General features: G+C 33.2%; 1 protein-coding gene and 1 long non-coding RNA gene across 2 annotated transcripts; one reads left to right on the forward strand and one right to left on the reverse strand.

Moving 5' to 3' along the window:
- Positions 7,734–8,141, reverse strand: LOC109355788. The gene is made up of 2 exons (XR_002108684.1): positions 8,025–8,141; positions 7,734–7,984 (listed from the first exon to the last, which is right to left on the reverse strand). It is a non-coding gene; the product is annotated as an uncharacterized LOC109355788 (long non-coding RNA).
- LOC109355787 (lysM domain receptor-like kinase 3) lies at positions 7,982–15,685 on the forward strand. The gene is made up of 11 exons (XM_019599007.1): positions 7,982–8,678; positions 10,077–10,151; positions 10,629–10,919; positions 11,470–11,615; positions 11,702–11,791; positions 11,908–12,013; positions 12,835–12,986; positions 13,066–13,163; positions 13,265–13,412; positions 14,405–14,512; positions 15,049–15,685. Exons 1-11 carry the CDS (start codon positions 8,075–8,077, stop codon positions 15,211–15,213), a joined length of 1,983 nt encoding a protein of 660 aa, XP_019454552.1. The 5' UTR covers positions 7,982–8,074; the 3' UTR covers positions 15,214–15,685.

Here is an 18,199-nt window from a genome sequence, read left to right on the forward strand (position 1 = left end):
TAAGGCCTTGCCTCAGCTGGACATCCCCACACATGAAAATGCTTCAGACTTGGCTTTCGCCCAGTCCAATGCTCATAATGTGTTTTAGCAGTTGCCTTAGTTGGTAACCTATTAAGAATATAAGTTGTTGTCTTAAGTGCCTCTCCCCAGAGTGACTCTAGTAAGATAGAGTGACATACCATACTCCTTACCATGTCCTTAAGAGTCCGGGTTTGTCTTTCAGACACACCATTCATGCTAGGTGATCCTGGCATGGTGTACTGTGGGACTATACCACATTCCTCTAGGTATTTGGCAAAAGGCCCTGGACGTTGTTCACCTGAACTGTCATATCTACCGTAATATTCACCACCACGGTCAGTCATAAGGCCTATAAGGCCTTGCCTCAGTTGGACATCCCCACACATGAAAATGCTTCAGACTTGGCTTTCGCCCAGTCCAATGCTCATAAGGTGTTTTAGCAGTTGCCTTAGTTGGTACCCTATTAAGAATATAAGCTGCTGTCTTAAGTGCCTCTCCCCAGAGTGACTCTGGTAAGGTAGAGTGACAAATCATACTCCTTACCATGTCCTTAAGAGTCCGGTTTCGTCTTTCAGACACACCATTCATGCTAGGCGATCCTGGCATGGTGTACTGTGGGACTATACCACATTCCTCTAGGTATTTGGCAAAAGGCCCTGGACGTTGTTCACCTGAACCGTCATATCTACCGTAGTATTCACCACCACGGTCAGATCTGACGCACTTAATCCTTTTGCCGAGTTGATTTTCAACCTCAGCCTTAAAAGTTTTGAACACGTCCACCGATTGGGACTTTTCATGAATTAGAAAAATGTATGCATAACGAGAATAATCGTCTATGAATGATATGAAATATCGTTGACCATTCCAGGAAGCCGTAGGGAATGGCCCACAGATATCCGTATGTATCAATTCTAAGACGTCCGAAGCTCTATATGCACCATATTTCGATTGTTTGGTTTGTTTTCCTTTTATGCATTTAACACAAACATTAAGGTTTGTGAAGTCAATGGAATCCAAAATCCCATCTGACACAAGACGCTCAATTCTCTTTTGAGAAATGTGACCTAGGCGCTTGTGCCATAATGCACCTGAATTATTATTTTCAATCTTACGCTTAGTACCACGTGATTCCACATTCAGGGTTTCGCTATAATCAGTTATGATATTCAGCATATAAAGGTTGTCATTCAACATAAGTGAACCAGTTCCAATAACATTTGAATTTAAAGACAATTGAACCGAATTGTTTCCAAATGAACAACAATAACCAAATTTGTCCAAATATGAAACAGAAATCAAATTCCGTCTAAAAGACGGTACAACAAAAGTGTCTTTCAAATCCAAATAGAAACCAGTACATAATAACAACCTAAAATGCCCTATAGCTTCCACTTCTACCGATTTCCCATCGCCAACATATATGTATCTTTCAACATGATTAGGCTTTCGGTAGCTCAGGCAACCCTGCATTGAAACACTGATGTTAGAAGTTGAACCGGAGTCTAACCACCAGGTGTTTCCAGGTACTGAAGTTAAATTGACCTCAGAACAAACCAAAGCAAGAAATGTACCTTTCTTAGCACGCCAGGCGTGATACTTTACACATTTCTTCTTTTGATGTCCAGTTGCTTTGCAAAAGAAACAGACATCATCCTGCTTCTGTTTCTTTTGCACTGAACCCTTAGCAGCTTCATTCTTGGGCTCTGAAGTGATTTTCCTTTTGCCCTTGTCTTTAGAGGTAGTAACATAATGGGCACTTTCAGTCCTCTCTCGCTTCAATCTTTCCTCTTCTTGCACACAAAATGAAATGAGCTCATTAAGAGTCCATTTCTCCCTTTGACAGTTATAAGAAATCTTAAACTGACTGAATTGTGCAGGAAGAGACAGTAAGACCAAATGAATGAGCAAGTCTTCCGACATGTCAAGCTTAAGGGCCTTAAGTTTTGAAACGATATTGGACATTCCCATAATGTATTCCCTTATGTTTCCCTTGCCTTGATACCTCATGGAAATCAAGTTCTGTAACAGAGTACTTGTTTCCGCCTTATCGCTCTTTGCAAAGCGCTTTTCAATCTCAGCAAGGAAATCTTTGGCACTATTTATCTCATCCGAGATAGTACCCCTAAAGACTTCTGGAATGCCACGCTTAATGATCATCAGACTCATGCGATTAGAGCGATCCCACTTCTCATAATCCTTCCTCTCTTCAGAGGCACTGGATTCCAAAGGAGAATGGGGTTGCTCTACCCTTAATGCATAGTCCAGATCCATGCAGCCAAGAACAATTTCCATGTTCTCTTTCCAATCCTTAAAATTTTCACCATTAAGGACCGGAACCGAATTCAAATTTGCAGATATAGAAGCAATTGATGTAGCTGATTGAAACAAAAGACAAAATATTAAAATATGCTCACAACCCAAAATTATCATTGTGCTCAAAACAATGGTATGTCCAAATCAAGATACCTAGTGCACCATCAATATCAAGTCTTTGGACAGTGATATCAACTGCAAGTGATACTCTTGTTGTAATGATCAAACATTCATAATAAGACATGTCAACTGACGAATCCCTCTTTGGATTGATTCATCAGTCACACGTATAAAACTTTAGAATTATGACATGTTTATCATCACAGGTGTATATGGTATTCGGCCAAATATTAACTTTCCTTTGGGCCAGCTAATACCCGCATGAATGACCATACACACTTCCATCCATTATTCCTCATGAGTTATATCCATGAAAGAGGTCACTTTGGCGACGTTTCACTTCATTTGGCTCACTTAAAATAACAGACGACCTTAATGGACAACCAAACAACAATTAAACCAATGCACAAAGATACTGAAGTCCCAAAATTAATTTAAAAATTTTTTTTTTTTTTCCACTCGGGCGAGCCGAATCTCGCTCGAGCGAGCAACATCTCGCCCGGGCGAGCCAAATCTCGCTTGAGCCCTATTTAAGGCGATTTGCCTCTGTTATCCTCTCGCTTGAGCGAGCCACTCTCGCTCGGGCGAAAAAAAAATCTCGCCCGGCGAGCCAAATGTCACTTTTGAGCGAGCCACTCTCGCTTGAGCGAGCCACTCTCGCTTGAGCGAGAGCACTGCAGCAGAACATGAAAAATGCGATTTCTGCATCGCGATTCTTCGAAAATCATCCAAAATTTTCAACAACAAACAGCAGAAAACAACATTCAATCATTTCAAATCATTTTGTTTCACATTGAAAAGCATAAGTATTTTCATAATCGATTCATGACAGAAACAAAACACCAAAACCCTAAATCAAACCAGATTTGGGGAAGAACATGAAAACCTAATTTCACCCATGAATCAATTTGGGGTGGCTCTGATACCACTTGTTGGAGAAATTCCTTCTCCATCCGAAATCCATAGAGTGAATGCGGAAGTCCTTATGACCATGGCTTTGTTCCCACAACCGAATGTGTATGCCCATACATACACCCAAATGGAACATCCATGGTCCAGACCGAAGAAACCCCAAATGAGTTCATGGTGAAGAAGAAGAACATACCTTGTTGAGCCATTTCCGGGATCTCGAAGGTATGAGGGTGCGATGATCTTCCAGATGATAGAGCGCCGGATGGTTTTCCTTTAGTTCTCTCTAGAGGGGAATGAGAGAATACCTTAGTTTCTGAAAAGTGTTGCTTTGAGGTTAGTTGGAGGAGGCTTATCCTTATGCCTTATAAGCCCTTATGGATGAGTGGATAGTGTTATCCTATCCTGGATAACACTATTCTCATCCTACCTTATTCTCCTCCACCTTTACACTTGAAAACCTGTTGCTCTACAAATGGGGACCATAACCCATAAAAGTAACCCCGTAGTGGTTACTACTTTAGTTGCAATAATTCTGATTCAGTCCCTTCATCAAATCAGAAATTGCCTGAAGGTATCTACACTTATTATTATTTCATGACACATATGCCCTTAGCCACCAAATTAATTACTTAAGATCATTTTATATTTTGGCTAATTACATAATGGCCATAACACAATTATAGAATTATATTTGTGACCCATAAATTGTCAGAAATTCCAACACTTAGAAATACAAAAAAATTGGTTTAGTCCCACATAGTCTCAAACATGGGTCAAATGGAAGAAAAGAAAGGGGATATAGAAAAAGAAGGAAAGAAAACTAGTTTGCCATTATTGTATATTATTTTTTCTCTAAAAATATACTAAGTTGTCTTTAATTTTTTCATTGGATAGACAAAATAAATGTGATTGTCTTTGTTAACAAATGTTACTTATATAAATCAAATTTTTAATGTTTTAATTTTTTTGAGAATTTAATGATGCTTTATCCCATTAGACAAACTCGACATGGAATCTGTAATGAATAATTGTATTTACAATGTTATTAAATATGAGATTTTTTTTTGTCAACAAGGTCTAAACATTAACATATGCACCACTTTTTTCAAGAATATGTATTTTTCACTCGAAGAATTCTTGTTGAGTTGGATAGAACCATCATAAGAGATACTTAATTTTCTTACCAAACATTTAACACAACTATATTTCTAGAGACATATATTTTATTATGATAACATCATTTCATTAATATTAATTTTTAGTCAATCTTTCTTTTACTTTTCTATCATATTATTCAACTAAAACTTATTTCACTTTCTTATTTTCAGTATTCCATGTCTTTCCTAAACAAAGCCAATCATAAAACTTACCAAATCCAAAGTTCCACTCTCTTGTAAAGGATCCCAAGGGGAGCAAACTTTTCAAGCAATTGTGATGGGCATTGGCACATAAGATCCAAGTGATTTGGTGTCGTAAAACAAAAGAATGATTAATTATATGAGACAATGATCTTTTGTCCCGAATCATATTTCGAAAGAGTTACAATAAAGCAAAAATAGAAACAATAATAAATATTTATATTTATATTTTTTAATTGATATGATATATTTTTATTTGTACGGGACATATTTTGGAATCAACTTGTCGACTTATATGAATGAGAGGAATGATATTTAATAGTAGAATGAAATCATACATCTTAATGAGGATGATTTGATTACTTCCTAACTACAAAAACAATAACAAAACCTCAATATCTTTTACTTATTTATTATCCTAAAACGTAAATAATGATTTGTATTATGATGATGATTCTTACACGTGCTCGTAGCATGTGGTTGTGGACAATGATTTATGTTTGGGAAAGGGTTTTCAACCAAACACACGTAACTAAGGACCCCAACATATTTCGGTGAATTTTTGGTTTGGTATTATGTTTTTTAAGATAATATACAATAATGTAAAAGTCTTTGAGTATTAAATAAAAGTAATAATATATATAAATGATATGTGATGTATTGCCTATGTAAAGTTGTAAACAAGCATTTACAACAAAAGTGTATAAATATTAAACTTTAATTAAAAACGGTCCCCTAGTAATTAAAATTACTCTAATGGCATATAATGTTATGTTTTCTCGCATATGAACAAATATATGTATAAACAGTGTATGAGTTTGATATACTGTTACAGTGTTACTATATTATATATTATTTATTTTTAATTGTTATTAACTTTTTAAAAAAGTAATACAAATAAATGATAAATAACGTGCAAACTGTATATAAATATTTATACTAAGTGTGTATAAATATTACACTGAACTAAGTTTTACTATCGTAGCATCCATGGCAAGAATTTGTGGAAGACACCACTTTCAAGTTTAACCAATTTCGTGTAAATAATGAAGAGATTATTATAATACTATAATTAAAGCATTACAAAGAAATATAATTAGATTAATTAAATTTTAGAAATATTTTAAAACAAATAATAACTTTAGAATATTGGAAATTTCACTTCATATCCATAAGATATGTACACCCTTATACTCTAAAAAATAATAACGATATTCCCTATTTATATTTTGAGTCACATTCACACTCATTTTACATTCCTCACATTAAATCTTAATGAAAATTTGTACGGTGTACATTACCTAGAAAGGTGAGAATGGGAAATACCAAAATGATGTTGCTATTTTTAATGGATTTTTAGTTATGAATGAGACACAAAAATATGTTATATTCTACACTAGAAGAGATATATGAATCATCATAGTAAATCTAAGCCATACCAAGTACAACTTACCCTGATAAAATATAATATTCTAGAAAAATCATCTCCATCATTAGATAGATAAACTATTATTTTTAAATATAAATTTAAGGATAAAAATATTATATTATTATATTTAAAACTTATAAGTATCATGCAATTTTATCCTTTTTGTTTTTTTATTTATCTTGAACCATAATATTCACTACTTTACCTTTATATGTTTTCTTAAATTAGGTTTGCAAATGAAATTTTTGCTTATATATTTTGTCCTTAGATCTCTATCTTATAGATTTCTTCAATTCACGTGAGATTCACTTACTCCAGAAGTAAGTTTTCCATTTTTCCCCTTAATAACATTAAGTTAACAGAGTTAGATTCACTTACTCGAGAGGTAAGTTTTTAAACTTACTCGATGAGTAGGTTTTTAAATTTACTCTATGAGTAAGTTTTTAAACTTACTCATCGACTCCTCGTTATAGTCATCAATTCTATGAATATCTAATGATTTAGATTTACTTACTAATTCAAACCTTTGGATTTTCCTAGAATTGATTACTAGGATGAGAAGTAAGTTTAAAAAACTTATTTTTTGAGTAAGTGAATACATCTTCTAATTTACAAATCCACATGACTTGACTCACTCATATGGAGGGTAAGTGCATACATATTAGCCAAACGTATAAATAACAATTAAAAATTGGATAAATAATATTTATATTCATTTGGTTGGCATTATGCTAAATCCTCACATTAATTAAGATATGGTACAAGTGATAGAAAAGCTGGTTTTATCTTATTTGAGTTTGGCATTCAAAAATTAGGTGCACGGAAAGTTTTGTAAATTCAAGCAAGTCTTACAGAGCACAACTCAAATTAATTATAATCACAGTGATTTCTAGATAAACTCATAAAAATGATTTTATATTAGAAGTTGATTTTTTTTGAAGTTTTGTTTTTTTCCATAGAACAAATGGTGGTATAGTAAAATAGACAAAAATGTCTTTTGAAGCATATCAACACTTCTCCATGTGGGTGATTCTGATACTATTTGTCTTTGCAAATTGATTTCTCTTTATCAATAATATATATTGGTTTAGTGATATAAGGTATTATTAATCAACAAAATAATTAAAAGTCAAAAATTCAATTCTTGAAAACAATACTTATTAGGAAAGTAGCCATGTATCCAAAATGAATTAATTCATACCTATAAAGTAATGGATATGCAGTTTATTAGAGATTGATCTAATGATATAAGATTTTAGTTAATAAATTTCTAGAGATTATATTAAAACAAAAGTCAGATATTTAATTATTGAGGTTGATATTGTTAACATACGAAAAAAATTAATTACTCATTCTTACTTATAAAAAATAATTCTCCAAAACTTAACAAATGCTATGTTTAAACTTCATTCTCTTCTTCAAACTCCATTAGTACACTTCTCTTTCACTTCCACTATGTTCCAATATTTAACACCAAAACCAACCATTTTTTTCCTACTTCTCTAATTTATCTTTCTGAACTTCTATCTTGTGTCACTTCAATTTTTTCCATTTTTTCCCTCCATGTTTTGTCACCTTCCATCAAATTATTGAATAAAATGAACAAAAAACAAGTTCTTTTTAAGTTGGAGCTTCTAATCTGCATCAAAATCTTGTAACTTGGTTTCTACTTTCTGGTTAATCTAGATTTTGTTGTTGTTGTTTATCTTGGTTGAAATTTGTACTTGGTTGTATTGTTTTACTTCAAATATAAATGAAGTTGCTTCCTTTATTTTACTCATTCTTCTTCCACTATAGTTTTTTTACTTTATTTTATCTGGATCAAGCACTTTCTCATCATTTGAGTTCTCAGTGATTCCATTTCTTACTATTTTCTTTGACCCTTTTCCTCAAAGTTAATATCTTTGATTGAAAAACAATGATTCAAATAACAAAACCCCATTTGAAGTTGCTTCACTTTCTTCACTTTCTGCTAGAACTTCACTGCATCAGTTCCTACCCTATAACACCAATGAAATGCACTGATACAACCCGAGTTCGTACTTCTTTCTTGGCCTATAAGCCTCAACAAAACCAAACTCTTTCTCTTATACAAAGCATGTTTGATGTGTTGCCAAGTGATATCACTTTTGAAGGCAATGATTGGAACTATATATTCATAAGGAAGAATTGTTCTTGTGCTAATGGTATTAAGAAATATGTGTCTAGCACTACTTTCACTGTTAAATCCAATGGAGGGTTAGTTTATGATTTGGTTATGGATTCCTATGATGGGCTTGCTTTCATTCCTAACACAACTAGGATGGCAAGAAATGGTGTTGTTGTGTCAGTGAGGTTGTTTTGTGGCTGCTCTAGTGGACTTTGGAACTATTTGATGAGTTATGTAATGAGAGATGGAGATAGTGTTGAATCGTTAGCGAGCCGGTTCGGGGTTAGTATGGATAGCATTGAGTCTGTAAATGGCATTGAAGATCCTGATAATGTCACTGTTGGTTCACTCTATTATATACCTCTCGATTCGGGTTAGTCCTTTACTGCAATTTTCTTCAATCCTCTACTACTTGTAAGGTGATTGTGTATTTATTTGTTTGTGTGTATGTTTGTTTGAAAGTGATGTTTTAGTTTTATTCAGTATTTGCTTGATGCTGTAGTTTTCTATAGCTTTATGCAGTTGCATTTTGTTCACTTCAGAACCACTTTATGGAATATGAGAATTGAGGCTTTTTTATAGTAAAGTATTTATGAAGGTTCAATGGTTCGGAATTTGGAACAATGATTTGGTATAATGCTTTTATGAGCATTCAAGTTTAAAGGTGTTCTTAGATCACTTAAGTGAATAATATATACTTGTCCACCATTACAAATGGAAATTTCAATACTTGGGAAAAGATGACCAGCAAATGAGATCCGGAAAGATTTGTACATGTAAGAAACTGATTATGAAGCCGGGAACTGGAGAAATCCTTGATTTGTCATGAGGGGCTGCATTTAAGTGAAGACAAAACTTCGATACGAACCAACAAGGTGTTGGTCTAGTGATATAAGGCCCAATTAGATCCCAGACAGACAAAAAGATCAATGGTTCGATTCCTATAACCGACACTTATTAGGAGGGACAGTCACACATCTAAAAATGGATTAGTTCCTTACCTATAAAAGGGTGAGGGATACCCTTAGTTATACCAAAAAAAACTTTGATGCGATATTGTCGGTGTTTATGGTGTTGTTTATCAATAATAACATAACATGTGCACATGTTATGTTTTTAGTGAAAAACAACACCACATGTACCTAAAGAATTGTACTAAGTTTTGTCATTTGAAATAGAGAATTGACAATTTTTGTGTGGATCAGTCACCAAGACAAGGAACTAAATTGGAGGATTGCGGTCACATTTGAATGAAACATGATATTTTCTTTGCATCTTCTCTTTTCCCTTGAGGCCTGTTGCATTCTGTTTCTGAATAAGATGATTTGAAATATGAAATCAACTTGCAAAGTATAGAATCTTTCTAGCACATTGTTGTTAGAGAGGGGTTTATTTAGTCTCTCTTTGCAGAGTTAAAGAACGAAGATTATGCCATTTTCTGTAGCGATGATATCAAATCATTTGAGACCCACGGGTTATATTTTAGATTCTCCATATTTGGAACAAAATTGATCAGTTTCTTTGGGGAAGGGGTATTTGTTATATATTTACTAGTGCAGCTTAATTTCGGAAGATTTGAGTCGGACAAATTTCGCTTTTATAGAATTGATCAATCAGAAACTTTTCATTTAATTAGCTGTATGTATATCTACTGCTCCAATGTTTCACACGAAACATATTTGTTTGTATTCACTGGTCATTATTTAGTGGTGAACGGAATTCGACCGGTTCCTGACTGCAATTTTCGATTTTTCTTTTAACTTTGTTGCAGTTCCTGGAGATCCTTATCCCCTGAAGAACGCTACTATTCCAGCTCCGGTTCCTGCTCCATCTGTTGATGATTTTTCAGCTATAAATCAACGCATACTCTAAACGAGAAAATTGTTTTTCCTTTTCCTTTAGATTGGAGTTCACAGGTTAACTTTCATATCTCTATCTACGAAGGTTAAAAAAATTTATGCATTTTGCAGGCATATAGTATATTATCTTGTGCATTTAGTTTAAGGTGTTTCTTACTGATTTTTTAGAAACTTTAAAATTCCCAAGAAAACCTATCACACTGATCGGCCAATGCTAAATCAATTGGCTTCAAATAAAACCAAGTTATGTTCATGGCTTCATTGTCGGTATGAGCTAAGTTCTTCATATTACCGCAATATAGATCTCCGCGAGGAAGAAATTTTCTATGTATTAAGTCTATGCACATTGACAAGCGCTAACACGGGGCCGTACCTGCGATAGATTGTGTATAAATGTCAACCTAGGTAGAACATTTCAGTTATATATGCAGTGATAGAACATATACCCTTTGGTTTTTGGGTTACAGGTGATCAAGTCAATCATAAGGCTCATTTACCCTATGGATGGATCATCGGCGGTTTAGGCATTGGTCTTACTCTGATAATATTAAGCATATTTCTCTGTGTTTGTCTGAGATCTGAATCCAGAAGTCATGAAAAAGATGCTCAGGGAAAGGTCTCTCATAAATTCCATATTCTTCGGAATCCGAGTTTTTTCTGTGGTTCGGGAAGGTACATATGTGGCAAAGTTGTAGAGCAGAAGCAAACTGATGGTGAATCTAGCCATAACCAAGTCACCATTCCGAAAGTTTCAAGTAATCAACTTACTTATTGGACTCTCACCTATGATTTCAGTTTGAAGTAATCATGTTTTTGCATCTACTGTATTGAGCATTAACATGCGTAGTTCTGAATTCTGCTATCAAACACCAACATATGTATATGTTAGCTTTATTTTTCATGTTAATTTTATTGTTTTTTGACCGGAGCACTCTGTAAAAATGCTATATGGTGTTATTTGTTAAAAGATTCCTTTCCAAATTTGGTTAAGCATGAACTTGTTTTTGTTGCATTATTTGATTCATTGATGGATGCTGCACTGGATGATTGGTGGTCATATGGTTCAGTCTCGAATAAGGTTGAGCATGCATGGCTATGTATATTTTCATTTTCTGGATGGCGTGCCTGCACTTTCCAAAACTTGAATTTCAGAAAGCTTTACTGATATATCTACCCTCCCCAAACCTCACTAAGTGGGAATCTCATGTACTAGACCGCTCTTTATACATCTATGTATATCAATATTGATAATTTGTCCTTTAAAATTGAAATTTATGCATAATATGCTTAAATTTTTTGTTGCAGGTCTAGGACCTGACGTATTTGACATGGATAAGCCTGTAGTTTTTGCATATGAAGATATATTTTCCTCAACTGATGGTTTCTCCGATTCAAATCTACTCGGCCATGGAACATATGGTTCTGTTTACTATAGTCTCCTTCGTGACCAGGTTCGTACTTGTATAATTTTACGCGTGTTATAGTATAAAGAAGGTATTTTTCTCATACTATTTTTTATGTGCTTAAATCCTTCTAGGAAGTTGCTATTAAAAGAATGACAGCCACAAAAACAAAGGAATTTATGTCCGAGGTGAAAGTTCTGTGCAAGGTTCATCATGCTAATCTGGTAATTTCTTTTTCCTTTTTATCAAAACAGATTATATGCTTTGATTCTTGAGCAAATTGTACATTTGTGTAGCACATTTCAAAAGCTTGAGCCCATTTTTTATTCATTTTGTCAAGGTAGAATTGATCGGCTATGCGGCTAGTCATGATGAGCTTTTTCTTGTATATGAATATGCTCAGAAGGGTTCACTCAGAAGCCATTTGCATAATCCTCAAAATAAGGGTAAGATTATGTATCTATATGCTTTGGTTTGTGGAATATTAATCACCACTATATCTGGTATTGTATTTAGATTTTAACGTTTTGAAAATTTAATGAAACTCTTTCTTCATATCAATTTTGGTAACTAGTTACTTAATATATTTTGCATGTTTATTGTGATGAGATCTACTACTGCTCCATAAGTATAATAAACATTAGGGGTTTTATTCCAACGATTTTAAGGGATTCAAACTCGTAGTAAGTGGTAACATTAATTTTGAGTGCATTCTTTTGAGTTCACTCTATTAATTGAGCTGACTCTTGGGACAAGAAATGTAGGAAATTCGTCACCGCAATTTGATATCACGTGGTAATAACATGAGAAAGTTGAATGGAGAAGATTATCACAGCATATCTCCTCGTGACCGATTTTTGAACTTGAGAAAAGGCATTCTAATTCTTTCCTATATTTTCTATCTATAGTTCTATACCAGATTATCACAGTATATTGAGATGGTATTCGGGTTTAATCCTAGCAAGTCGGCACACGACTATTTTAACAACGAGCGATTTATTGTCTCTAATTGCTTATATTTTCAATATCTTTTGTGATGTAAATAAGAGAACATGAAGTGGAATCAGATTCTAGTTAACTATTGATACTGCCTCTAGCTGCTATTTCACTATAATACAATTTCGTCTGTGTCGAAATACGTAATGAGATTTCTAGTGCAGTCAGCACAAAGAAAATTCCTGTATATGTTCGAAGATGCCTCGGATTGGTGTCTAGCCATGCATAAACAGTGTATGAATTATGACAATTTTCTGTCTTGCTTTATAAGGCCATTCTCCACTGTCTTGGATCATGAGGGTACAGATTGTGCTTGATGCTGCTAGGGGCATCGAATACATACATGAGCACACCCGAACTCATTATGTCCACCGAGATATCAAGACAAGCAACATTTTGCTTGATGCTTCCTTTAGGGCTAAGGTAATAACAAAACTATACACTATTACATCATTTCTAAATGTTTCAAGTTGCTGTTTGTCGCATATCTCTGTCTCTCCAGATTTCAGATTTTGGGTTAGCAAAACTTGTTGGGATAACGAACGAGGGAGAAGTTTCGACTACCAAAGTTGTTGGTACATATGGATATCTTGCTCCTGAGTAAGTAGTTTCCACTCCGAAAATTTTCGATTTTATTCCTTTTGTGTAGAAGGAGAGAATAAGAAAGTAATGTTCTTTTATGTATTTACGAAACTTTGCAGATACTTGAGTAATGGCCTTGCGACAACAAAAAGTGATGTCTTTGCATTCGGCGTTGTGCTTTTTGAGATTATTACGGGGAAGGAGGCCATTATTCGAACAAAAGGCACGGTGACAAAAAATCCCGAAAGACGTTCACTGGCGTCCGTAGTAAGTTCTTCGTATAATACATCATTGTGAATAACGGTTCGACTTGCTTACAATTCTTCCTCGATTTTAAGAAAAAGTTGCAGGGCTGGAGTAATTTCGCAGTTAATCGGATGGTGATCTTATCATATCTGCAGTACTGTCACAGGGTTTATGATACAAACTGAAATCAATGAATAATAGTCCCAACTAAAATATATAGAGCCAAATTCCTTGCAGTAGAGGAAGTTACTCTGTTAAACCAAAGTATCTAGAATACAGCACAAAAAACCAGCAAATATGTGCATAAAAGTAGAACCAGATTAACCGAGCAACAACAACAATCCAACATTTATCCCATTAGGTGGGGTCGGCTATGGGATAGTAACCGAAGCAGAAAAAATGAGAAGAAAGAAAGATACAGGAATGATTGAATGAACATTATGGGTAGTAAACAATCCTTCTAGGACAAGGCCTCCGACACTAATTCTTTGATGCGCCCGATTTTTCCCAGCTCCCCCTCTAATTATTTCCCTCACGATTTTTCCAAATCTTCTCCACCAATTCTGTTCCTTCACTCTTTTTTTTCATATTATAGTTCCAAATCTTCTCCATTCTGTTCTTTTTCATATTTCCTCCAACTGATCCTTCACTCTTTTTGTTTTATTTTTTTCGGTGCAATATAAAAAAGTTCATTACCCAACAAACATATTACACTGAAGTGCATATAGATTAAGAGATAACTTAGTGGCCACCTTTTAGGAAGAGTTCCACCTTCATGCCTGCTATAGCTACCTCAAGCACCAAGCATACTCGGTGAAACAACAGTAAAAAATCCTTTTAAAAACCAGAACCAAACCTTCATCCTGCTATGTGCTTCTCTCACTATTAGTTGTTGGTTTTATACTTTCTTAAACCTCTATATTTATCCTTATTTCATTTATGATAGCATGCCCTTGTATTTTACCATTGCAACCGTCTTTTACGGTATCGCCTGACCGGATTTTAATTTGCAGATGTTAGCAGTTCTCAGGAACCCACCTGATTCTATGAGTATGTCAAGCATGAAGGATTACATTGACACTAATATGATGAATCTCTATCCCCATGATTGTGTATTTAAGGTAAGTTAGTTCCTCTGTTTTCATCTATTGTGCTTATGGTTTAGGATGTTTTGATCTTTTAACCATGAAAATAGAAGATTGTTCACCTCAGAGCCTAATTAAAGGAAACAAAATTCCATACCCGAACATAGGTATTCATACGACAATGTAATTTTTCATATCATAATATTAAGTTTGAAGAAACAACTCACTCCATTTATTTCAATGTAACATTTCAAGCCGCTTGGGTCGTGTAACGCCCCAGCCTTGACATGCGACCCTTATGGACCTACGAATTTACTGAGAATGCTACCCTTCAAGTTTAAATACATCTTTCAGTATCTTATTTCCCCTAAAGAGAGCCTTCGTGCCTCGAAGCCATGATCTCAGGAACTTATAGTTATTAAATCTATTGAGTCGCTACCACTAAGCTAACTATCATCCCCGACTCGAGGGCTGGTCAGAGACCAAATAAAAGTGACGTCATCTAACAATCTGCATGAGGATTTACTGTTATGTGTGATTTATTCCCTTTTTTGTGTGTTTTTCTGATATAGATGGCCATGTTGGCAAAGCAATGTGTGGACGATGATCCGATCTTACGACCCGATATGAAGCAAGTTGTGATTTCCCTGTCACAGATTCTTCTGTCTTCTGTTGAGTGGGAAGCAACTCTAGCTGGGAATAGCCAAGTATTCAGTGGGCTTGTTCAGGGAAGATAGTTATGCACCAAACATCTCTTTCACCCACCAACTTCAACAGGATTCTTTTTTCTGTATCCTGCTTCATACCCTTTTCTTTTCGGGTGATTCTTTCGGCACCATTCAGTTTTTCGTTTTGATACCACCCTTGTACTGTCGGAAACACCTTTTCGGTATGGGGTGGACTAGAGTAATATGTTTCCTACAGTACAAGAGTAGTATCAAATGAAAATTTTCATTCAATGGTGCCAAAAGAAGTTTCTTCTTTCTAGTTGATAATTATGTATCCATAGGAGCATAGAATTATCAATTTTCATGGACCTTGTGGGTCTATATATATTTGGCAATTTATTGCATGAACATCTTAAAAACATTCCATTATGTAGATAATTTTGGATTTAATATATTAGAATGTGATGAATCATGATGAAGCTAAGGAAGCATTTTATTGCCCTACGAATCATAATGATATAAGTTGTAATTCAACATTGTATACGTATATCGATTAATACTGTAGTTAATCAATTAACTCTTACAGAATTTCACATATTCTAACATGTGTATGCTTTTATTCTTAATGATATAGATAGGAACTGTCCTAAACAACTCTATTGGATACACCTTGTCTATTTGGTTGGCTATTTCTACTCTGGTCAATGTTGTAAGAATGAGTCACGATGCATGAGGGCCGGCTCATGAGTCATTGTCTTTCCGGCTCACGGGGGATTGTTCGGAGTGAGAGTGATAGTGGCTACATGGAATCAAAGGGTCGAATGCGAGAGAGATGGTAGTTACATTGTTTGCTATGCAGATTGAAGGTGAGTTTTCGAGCAAGAGAGAGTAATTTTGTATAAAATTCATACAATCAACAGCATTGTTACATATGGTGTTGAATAAAAACAACAACAATGTTTGCTACAAGTTTTGAATGTGTGAATCATAAAATCAATAATACTTACAACACAAAGCATTGAATAATTACCGCACATTTTTTATTTATTATTTAATAATAACAACCCTTATTATCGTGGTAGGTGCACTAGTGTACTTTTTAAAATCTCGGCAATGAGATTGAGTTTCTTATTTTTTTCTGACACCTCTTCAAACTCGGCAATATGAATGTAATTTTTTTAGAAATTTATTTTTTTAATATACTCGGTCTTTAGTTGATGATTTTGAGTATATATTTTTAGTATACTAGGCAAGTTTTTTACTGCATTTTTTTTAATACACTCCCTAATGTGTTGAAATTACACTGTTCATTTGTGAGTGATCATAATCTGTGGGTTGACAATTTCATTGCGGAGATTTTAAAAGTTCACCAAAACTATAATATTTCAGTTAAGGTGTATCAATCATATACATTTATCTATTATCCGACTACATATTTTTTATTAGTATTCAATAATAACAACTTTTGTTAAATGTGTGAATCATAAACTTATTAATAACCTAGAAGAATTCCACTCAACAATTAACATTATTCAAGGTATAAATGTTGTTAAAATTCAATTTTAATGCATCTTTTCATTTTTTTATTTTACTTTATCTAACGTGTAAATCAATCGATATAATTACTAGTTTTCAATAAAACTTATGATCAGTCACAATTTCAATGTTGTATATTGTTTTCCTTAAAAATGAAAATAGGAAATAAAGAAACAAAACATGCTAGTCCTAACAAAAATTAGTTTAAAAAGTATATTATTTTATGTTTATAGATTGAGTTCATTACCAAAATAAATATAGACTGAGTTGCTTGCTTACTTTCTTTATAGAAAGTTAGAAAAAAAGTGTTTGTAGGAACTATCCCCCATTTTAAAATAACTATCAACTTTGCTCATAAAATTTGTTTCAAAATATATAATTATTTATAATTTTAAGACATTATTAAATATTTATTTTTTAATGATGCCCTTATATAAAGAGTATGAAAAATAAAAATAAAGTTTAAATTATAAAATAGGAAACCGTATATTATTTTTATTAAAATTCTAATAAAATTAATTACATTTCTTAATATGTGTTTCCTCTCTATCTTTTTGTATTACCAAATGTATATCTTTACTTATATGTAAGATATTAATCACTTTTGGAGTGTATGACTGTCCTATCAACAAATATTGCTATCAAAAATTAAACATTTAACATTTTGATCATTGCAAGACCTTACACCATTAGACCAACTCTTTGTATCTAATATAAAATAAAGTATCATCAGACTCAGAAATTTACAACTTATTTTAAATAATTGTTTGACTATTTTGACGTCACATTTCCTTATGCCACCCAGTAAAACTAATTGTCAAACAAATACAAATCATTTAAACAAATAAGTTTTTCCACTTTTTAATAATTTATTATCCAATTTTTTTTACAGAACCAAAACAAAAGAGCCTATTTTTTTAATTCAAATCTAACCAGCCCAAAATTTATTCTATTATGCTTATGAATTTAATTATGACATTATTATCTTTCAATTAATCCAAACAACCCTCACATTAAAATCGGCACTTAATTAATTTTTAAAGGTTTACTATATTTTTATGAGTGCAATATATACATTGTAATTGTAAAGAATTCATACAATATTATTAACTATTCATTTATATTATTTTTTGAAATAGTCAATAATAATTAAATAAAATGATAAATAATCCAATAATAAACAGGTTACACCAGACTTTATCTTAAACAATGCGAATTTATATAGCATGTAAAAGTTTATACATGACTTATTTACCAGTTTAAAACAATTTTAGAGCTGAGATCTGACATACTTAAAGTCTTATCTGACATGTCATCATGTTTAAATATTTGTTACACTATATACTCTTAAAATATGCTAACACACCTACATTTAAATTTAAATAGACTAATATATATAATTTTAACTAGGCTTGTATAACCATAACTATTAAATTATATTTTTTTGTATACATTTTTATATTAAAATAATATATATAATAATATTATTTATATTAAAATAGAATAATATAAACATTAT

Source organism: Lupinus angustifolius, chromosome LG09 (genome assembly GCF_001865875.1).
Source record: "Lupinus angustifolius cultivar Tanjil chromosome LG09, LupAngTanjil_v1.0, whole genome shotgun sequence".
Taxonomy (NCBI): domain Eukaryota; kingdom Viridiplantae; phylum Streptophyta; class Magnoliopsida; order Fabales; family Fabaceae; genus Lupinus; species Lupinus angustifolius.

Coding starts and splice junctions, on each gene's coding strand:
- LOC109355787 (XM_019599007.1), top strand. CDS start 8,075: ATGATTCAAATAACAAAACCCCATTTGAAGTTGCTTCACTTTCTTCAC. Junction 11,616..11,701: donor ATAGTCTCCTTCGTGACCAG/GTTCGTACTTGT, acceptor AAATCCTTCTAG/GAAGTTGCTATTAAAAGAAT. Junction 13,413..14,404: donor GACGTTCACTGGCGTCCGTA/GTAAGTTCTTCG, acceptor TTTAATTTGCAG/ATGTTAGCAGTTCTCAGGAA.